The sequence below is a fragment of the Vombatus ursinus genome, unplaced genomic scaffold, assembly GCF_900497805.2.
Source record: "Vombatus ursinus unplaced genomic scaffold, bare-nosed wombat genome assembly UNPS02000749.1, whole genome shotgun sequence".
Taxonomy (NCBI): domain Eukaryota; kingdom Metazoa; phylum Chordata; class Mammalia; order Diprotodontia; family Vombatidae; genus Vombatus; species Vombatus ursinus.
Genome location: NW_020940527.1, coordinates 21,203,715 through 21,212,659, shown reverse-complemented (window position 1 = coordinate 21,212,659; position 8,945 = coordinate 21,203,715). Strand labels below are relative to the sequence as shown.

The following is an 8,945-nucleotide window of genomic DNA, read 5'->3' as shown; positions in this document are numbered from 1 at the left end:
TGATATTTTTCTAACAAGTACTCTTGCCCACTCCATGCACTTACAAACCCCTCAAAGACCAATTTACAGTAGGTTGACTCAGGAGTATTTGTAGCAGCTAGTGAGCAGTGGGACCGTAAAAGGCATGATACAATAACGTAAACTGGGCCACTGTGAGTTGAACAGTAATTGTAAATTGAGCCAGCTTCTCCCTGGACACAAATTCCTTCCTGGGAGCACGTTGGGCACTTCTGGAAGCCACATTAACTCTTTGAGACCACAAGGGTACCATTTTGTACACTGAAATAATCATTTATCAAATGGTACCCTTGAGGCCTGAAAGAGTTAATGTAGTTTCCAAAAAGGCCTAATTTGCCCCCAAAGAAGAGATTATATGCTGGGAAAATGTGGTTTAATACTTCTTAGAACTTCTCTTTACTAACATTATCTAAGTTGTACTGGGATGCCTTGTGAGGCCCCATGCTGATTTCTTGCAGGGAAACCAAAAAAAATGAAATTAGATGCCCAAGGAAAAGTCAGGAGGGATGTAGGGAAGATCTTGGGAGGTGAGAAGGCAGAGGAATTCTAGTTCTGGATAATTGAATGTACCAACATACTAGTGTGGTGATGATTGTAATGTTATCATTATCATTGCCTGTTTTCTGACTTTTTCATCCCCAAGCAGGGACCATCTCCAGTTATCCTGATCTACGCCTTGCCGCTAGAGTCAGATGACTCTGGAGGAGAAAGTGAGGCTGCTGACTTTGCACAGCCCTCTTCACTTAAATCCACTTCACTTGCAAGTCATGGCATCACATTCCTGATGTCCTGGTCCTCTTCAAGAATGAAGGACAAAAAACACCAACATCTTCAAGCATCCTCTAAGGATGTGTGTGGGGAAGGGTGTGATTTTCCCAGTCCAGGGACCTCCTGGATGAGGAAACTGCCAACATATGTCAGCTCCTTCTCTGCAACTCTGTCTTAGAAAGTTAACTGGAACCCTGAGAAGTTGCAATGACTTGGCCAGGGTCACACAGTCAGTATGCATCCAAGGAGGGATTTGAACCCAGGTCTTACTGCTTTGAATTCATGTCTCTATCTGCTATGCCATGAATACAAGACAAAAGTCTTTGTGGCTTGGAAGTCAGCTCTCTAACCATGATTCCAAACCGCCTCAGTATGTATATAATCATAAAATTAAAATTATTAAGTGTTAGAGCTGGAGGAGACTTTAGAGACATCTGACCTGGGTTTAAAACCTGGTTCTATGCCTTACTTTGTGTTATCTTGTATAAGTCACATATGTGCAATATGAAAGAAGTTGAACATGATAATCTGGGAAGGTCCCCTCCCATTCTAACTCTGATCCAATGAGCTAGTCTAATTCCTGTTCTCTGGCATGGGAGGAAACTCAGAGTCAGTGAGCATAAGAGTCATTAGGCTAAACTCCGACACTAAGTGGCTGTGTGACCTTGCTTAGTTAGTGGGAGAGCTGAAACTAGAAGCTGCGTCTCTTGTCATCTGAGGGGGTTGGCATCCCACAGGCTTCTCCCCCTCAAGGCTTTTTGATTCAACATTTCCATCAGTGCTTTGTATAAAGATATAAATGGCATGCTTGCCAAATTTTCAGTTAACACAAAGTTAAAAGAGACAGCTAATATGGTAGATGACAGAATCAGATCCAATGAACAGTGGAAGGTATACCAGCTCTAGAGCCAGAGAGGTTAGACTAAAAGCCTACTTCTGGTGCTTGCTACCTGAGTGACCTTGGGCAAGTCACTTAACTTTTTGGGGCCTCACTTTCCTCATCTGTAAAATGAAAGGACTGGGTTAAATGGGCCTGAGGCCCCTTATTACTCTTGATCTATTATTCTATAAATTATAAAGTAAATCTAACTAGATAAAATATCCAAGTATTCAATATTCAAATAAATAAGTATTCAAAAACCAATAGCTACAAGATGGAGGAGGTGGGATTAGATATTAGCTCATATTTAAAAAACCTAAAGATTTTAGGGGTCTCTTTACCAGTTTACAGTGCTTGGTCTCAAAGGATAGAATGAGAGCTGACAGGTAGAAAATACTAGGGTGTTAAATATGCAAGAAAAATTTTAACAAATAATATTGTCCAACAATAGAATACCTATCTCATAGGTTAAAAAAGATCCAGTCACTGTAAGCCCTTGAGGCAAGGCTATGTGACAACTCTTTTGGAAATGCTCCTGTAGGAATACACAACTCCTAAGGTCCTAACCAAACCAAAAAATATATTTAACAATGGCCATCCCATGGAGCATCCACACACATGCTCCATAGGATGGCCATTCTTCTCTTGATTATATGATTCCTATGACTTTAAGATGAGCCAAATGACCTCAAGCTGCCTTAGGAAAAAATAGTAAAGGGGAGGGGTCAGAGACAATAAACTATTCAGAAAAGAATTAGCAAAAAGTCACCAATTTCCTGAAAGGATTAGTTCTATCACTGGTTTGCTGCTGTAGTTTCAGAGCCTTCCTCTAAGCCTTATAAAGACACCTATTACGGAGGAGGAGGGCAGAGGGGGAAAAGGAGAAGAAGGTAAATGTGTTAAAGCAGAAGACACAGTGAGAAGTGAGAAAGAACCTCCAAAAGAGAATATTTGCTTATTTGAATTGTCACTGCGGAACCATACCAGAAAACAGGAAAGTGTTTTCTACAGAAATAGTCAAAGTATGAGCATCTGTCATTTTGAGAAAGTGATATGAACAGATAATCTATTCTTGGAATTCTAATTGTATTGCCAGAAAATAATTTTAAGTATTAGATCATTTATAAACTAGCATGAAAACATCAGAAGAATTAAAAAGAGTGATAACTGACTAAAAGAGTGTCTACATATGTCTAAAAATGATGCGTTATTTCAGGAAAAAAGTTATTATAATGGAAAAGTCATCAAGGTACTTTTACACTTTATAGACAACTTGTGGTTTTCTTAAATTGTTTTTTTTTTTCCTGGTCACCTTAGCATCATATAGAAAGTCTGAAACTAGCTTCTGAAATCAGAGTGACTACTGTGAATTCAGACCTCAGAAATAAGAATATCTTTTTCTGAAGTGGCAGACAGAAAAGAAATAAATTTTGAATTATTAATATAAAAGGAATTTCTTTGGGGAGATGATGGTTGATCGAGGTCATCACCTCCCCAGACTTCATGGAGGAAACACATTGCCAATATAAACAGCCAAAGATGGATGTGGTGTCTCTACAAACTGTGGACAATATTTTACCCACATAGGTCTGCCTTTTCATTCACTCTGCTTATAATTGCAATTAATATTGTAGGAAGAATTAAGAGTTTTCATTGGCAAAAGCACAATAACACACCAAATAATCTAGGCTAAGTTCTTGACAAATGTACATATTAAAAACAAATGTAGAGTAGTGGATATTGGGCTTGGAACCAAAAAGATCTGAGTTTGAATCCCACTTCAGATATTTAATAGCTCTATGATGCTGATTAGGTTGCTTAACATCTCTGTGCCTCAGTTTCCTCATATGTAAAAGAGGAGGTTGGACACAATGGCCTATAAAGCTCCTTCTGACTCTAAATCTACAATTCTATTACCCTCTAACTAGGTGGATCAAGAATGCGGAACTTGCCTCCTTAATGTTACCTTTTATCATAGCTCAAATTAATTTATACTGAAGACAGAAAGGATCTTGCGGATATGCAAGAGTTGCTAACCTAAGGTACTTCTCTGTAACACAAGGTTTCGATCTTTGGCCCAGACATAGAGATAGACAGGCATGGACTTAATCTTGCCTGGGATACACCCTTCTTGGCTTTTATTGGCCAGATGTGGTGGCTTTGACTATAGAACTATCTGTTTGCAAATTCTAGTGCTATGCCCTAGCAGACTGAAAACCCAGTAAGGCAGAAACCCCACACCTAACAGAAATCTGGCCCCACCCAAGAAAAAAACAGGTCAAGTAGAGCAAAGCATTAAGCAGAAACTCCACATTTAATGAGGAACAAATCTACCAAGAATAGCACAAAAAAATCACCAGAAGAATCATCCTGCAGTCTTTGAGGTATTAGTTGTCCCTCTACCCCTTCATGCTTCCTCATTAATGAGCCCTATGCACATTCCCTGTCTGTGGTAGCTATTACTTAAATATCCATGTGTGGGAAAGGGTGTGCCACCCCCTGTCAATATGGTATATTCGTACTTACACAGTTGATTTTCCTTCCTCAGCCTGATGCCTTTGGAAGGACAGCACCTTTCTGGGTCTACCTTTAAATATAAAAACTGCTAACCCTGACTTTCTCAAGGCTCTTGAAACCAGCCTGTTATGGTGGTCAAGGCTGGTCTCTCCTTATTTACTTACTTACATGTGCTGTTCCATTTCTCAGGACAAGAAAAAATGGGGGCAGCAGAGGAAGAAGTAAAGAATATTATTTCTTCCTGTATACATGTTTGTAATAAAATCAAATGACTTCTTTATAAAATATTTCTATGAAATACATTTAATGTGAAACAAATTAGAATTGTAATAAAAATAATTATTTAAGCATTTCAAATAGAAGAGATTTGAGGTAAACAAGAATGCTTTCATTTTATTAAAAGTTTCAATCTAAAACTTCAATGAAATTTAAACAAGCATTCGAAAGTTTTTTTTTTAATATCAACACCCTATATTAGATAAGAAGACTAAGTGTGGACTGTCTTTCAGTCCCCTAAAATCCCAAACCAGACCATCAGATAAGAAAATGTTCATAACACAAATACAGATTATATACTTCACAAGATAATTTATATTTGATGTGTTATGGATATATCAGTGACCCTGGAAATTGGCATCAGAATTTGTTTGTGGAGTCAGCTCTTTTTCTGCTTCAGATACTTTTCTGTGTCTCAGTTTTCTGACCCGTTAAAATGGAAGAGTAATCCAAATGCTTGTCCCTTGTTTACTTCTCAAATATATTAAAGCTATTAATAAAGTAATTGATATAAAAAGTTTAAAGCCTTTCCACAAAATGATGCTTATGGGATCATACGATTTAGAACATGAATGTCTATAATGCTAATTTTATTGTTATGTATGAGTTCCAGAAACTTTGAATAACCTTTGGATTCTCAAATAAAATGGAGATGAAAGTTGGATTCTAACATATCTGTGGCCATCCTATACCTTGCCAATTCTTAAGTGAAATTTTAACCAAAGTTTTTTTTACTAAATGAGCTTTTCTGGTCAGGCACTAAAATGCTGGAAGATCCTCCCTATGTCCTGCTCTACTCAGCAACTCCTGTAGTCAACTCCGTACTTTAATAGCACCTGCTAAAGTAGCACTAAAGTGCTTTATATCTAAGTCCATGGCTTTCCGATAACAACCCTCAAATCAATACTCAGACAAAAGATTGACATAAAAAGATACATTTTAGAGCATTCCAGGAAGGTAGGCATCTTTGATGGATGGCATATATGTATCCTGGGGACTACAACTCTCAGAAATTACTTTTGTGTCTCTTTCTAAAACTGTCCCCCACTCTCATCAGGTTCCAAAAATAAGAATACCGACCTTCAGGAACAGAGGGAGAAGCCTTAACAAAATCCTCTGCTGGTTCTCTGGGTTGAGCAAAGCAGCTTCTTGTGTATATTCCAGAAACTGCCTCTCTAGCATCTCCCACAGGGCAGTGGGGCATTGGGGATGCCCTCCCTGGGGGCGTTCGGGCTGAAAAAGATCACCAGAGTTTGCTTTGCAATCTGTCTTGTTAGATACATCTTCTTGCTCCTTTGAGAAGTCTTCTTGATCCATGTCTCAGTGCAAGTGGCCTATTTTGAAAAAAATAAATAAAATTACCATCTTGTTGCAGGACTCTCTGGCCTTTAGCTTCAAGAATCAATAAAAAGTATAGGATTTCACTCAGTATGACTCCAGACATGTATTACCCCCAATTACGTGAGATTAAATGGTTAAGATAGCTGGGCAAAGAAGAGAATCAATAAATATGATAATGATATTGATACATTTACAAGGCCATGTCTTGAATTTTAGCTTCTGTATTTTCAGTGTTAGTTTGGAACTAATGTAGTCTCTCACTCTACTGTGCCCCAATATCCTCAGATTCAAAGCCATCTGGTCCCTCTGACCTCCAAGGTAATCTTCACTAAATTAACTCGAAAGGAAGCTTTGCAAAAATGCACAAAGGAGTCATTTGAGTCATTTTGTATATAAGAATCTAAAGGTGTAAAGAGTAAAAGCAATATAAGCTATAATGAGTCAAAGGCAAAGATTGTTCTTTGTCATCCTAGAGTAGGAGGAGGGTGAGGGATGAGACATTTCACTGGAAAAGGAAACTTCTTCCACCAGCACAGTTTGGTACTTTCTCTGCGACATATAGTCTTCCAGAGCTGCCTAGGGACAGGAGAGGTTAAATAACTAGCCCAATGTCATGAAGCCAATATGGCAGACGTGGGACCCGAACCAGGTCACTCTGGCTTTGAGCTCAGCTCTATCTCCACTACATTACATTTCCTCTTATTGCTGTTTGTGCTTCATTCTCCAAGAGGACCCTGACATCAGGGAAGTGATGCCAGGACATGCAAGTGAACTGGATTTAAGTGAGGGAGGGCTATGCAAAGTCACCACTTTCTCCTCCTGAGCCACCTAGGTCCAGTAGCAGGATGACTGGAGATGGCACTCTTATTGCCTCTTAAGAGTAACTTGATCTAACTGGCAGTGTGAGAAAGTGAGTAGAGACAATCTTGGGACAAGGAAGATTTAAGTTCATAGAAGTTAAAGACTGGAAGGTGTTCTAAATGGAGGGAGGCAGGAACAATATGACTATCGACACATATCCTTACTCTGGGATCAACAACTCTAGGCTTATAAGCCAAGTAAATCTATTCTTTTATATCCCTTGCTTCAAGTCAATCATCTGTGCTATTCTGATATTCAGCTTAGGACAGTTCCTGAGTTTACCTTCCCTCAACTTGTTTTTCCTTCTACAAAACCTTGTAGTCTCTGAGTGTGTATGTATGTGTGTGTATACATATATACATTTACACATACATCGATGCACGTATATATTTACATATACATGGTGCCACAGTGAGTCAAACAGAAAACTGAGTTCAAATCCTACCTCACTCTTACTTGTTAAGTGATTCAGGATAAGTCAGCTATATTCTCTGACCATTCATTTGCTCATCTGTAAAATGGGAATAATAAAACCTAACTCTCAAGGAGGTTGTATGAATCAAATGAGATAAAATACATCCTTACATCCATACATATATATATTTGTGTGTGTGCATACACATACATACATATACATAGTATCCCAAAAGTCTTAGTGCAGTTTTTTAAAGCTTAAAACCAGGCACACCATATAATTTTGATGATCTTATATATTCAGTTATGCATGTATGGATAGATACCATATGCACATACATATATGTGTGTTTGATATATTTATGCATATATAGATTTATGTACACACATGAATGTATTATATATCAATATGTATATATGCATGTGCATGTCTATACACACATATGTATATATAGAAGATATGTAATGTATATATATATATATTGTGTTTACACAGTTAATCCTCAACTTTCATGGGGGCAAAATGGTGCAAAAGTTAAAAACTTGAATGCTAACACATTGAACCTATGGGGTTAGGTTCCTACAACCATCAGAGATTGTTGAAAATACCCTTCTCTGAATACATTTCATTATAACAAGACATTAATTCAAGTAATATGCACTTCTCCTAACACAGTAACCATGCAATAGCCTATAGAATGCAGGGGAAGGAGAGGCAGTGTGGGACAAGAGGAGGGGAAGGGGCCGAGATGTCAGAACTCCGAGGTGAAAAAGGCAAAGTGCCAACCTGCCATTGTTAATCTCTTTTTTTGGTCCTTGGTTGAACTGTTTCCCAAAGAAATGCCCCATTTGGGCTTGGAACTCCAGCCCCACCATGCTTCTCTGCACGGTGCCAGGCCACTCAGCCAGCACACAGGGGAGGCAGGAATCTCCTTGGGCAGCATGAGCACCAGCAAGAGGGTGTGGTGACCATCATCTCATGTACTCAGAAACCTAGCTGCTTTTTTAATTTTATTTTTCAATTCCTTCATCGCACACTTCACAGGTTACATTAGCACTTTCTAGAGTGGATCTTGGAGGGGATTCATGAACACTTTTACAAGTACTTTTCTCCTCTTTGTGGACATAAAGAATCTCTATTCATTAACACCAAACTCATGGCCAACAGAGACTGCAGATAGTTTCTAACATGAAGTTTATCTAACACCTTTATTTTCTCACTAAGCCACATCACTGACTTTGCATGCTTGGGCTTAAAGCCCAAAGGACTTGCACTACTTTTTGGAGGCATAATTGCAACAGAAAACTTGAGTTTCATTTTTTCATTTTTATTTTTAAATATATTTCTACATTAGTCATGTTGTGAAAGAAGAATCAGAACAAAAGGAAAAAACCATGAGAAAGAAAAAAAAGAGAGAAAACAGTGTGCTTCGATGTGCATTCAGACTCCATCAGTTCTTTCTCTGGATGTGGATAGCATTTTCCATCATGAGACTTTTGGATTTGACTTAGATCACTGTGCTGATGAGAAGAGCTAAGTTTATCAAAGTTGGTCATCATACAATGTTGCTGTTACTGTGTACAATGTTCTCCTAGTTCTGTTAACTTCACTCAGCATCAGTTGTGAGTCTTTCCAGGTAGAAAATTGGAGTTTTAAAGGAAAACAAAGAAAATATGCCACAAATGCACTGGGACCACGTATGGAAGTCCTGACTTATGCTTACTTTCTCCGTAGAATCTTTTTTTAGATTGTTTCTATTCACCCATCAAGGGCATTGTTAATGAAAATTAGAAGGAAGCTAGCAGACTTTTCACAGATGACTGTATACACTAGAGGCACACAACTTACTGAAAGATTAATTTAATATAA

General features: G+C 38.3%; 1 protein-coding gene across 3 annotated transcripts in view; it reads right to left on the bottom strand.

Moving 5' to 3' along the window:
* The window catches only part of WDFY4 (WDFY family member 4), a 365,261-nt gene extending 359,470 nt beyond the window's left edge, over positions 1–5,791 (bottom strand). For all 3 annotated transcript variants that reach the window (XM_027859244.1, XM_027859252.1, XM_027859263.1), the window contains exon 1: positions 5,540–5,791. In XM_027859244.1, the coding sequence (XP_027715045.1) occupies positions 5,540–5,776 (237 nt within the window). In that variant the 5' untranslated portion in view covers positions 5,777–5,791. The remainder of the gene's footprint in view (positions 1–5,539) is intronic.
* Between the last annotated feature and the right edge of the window lie 3,154 nt (positions 5,792–8,945).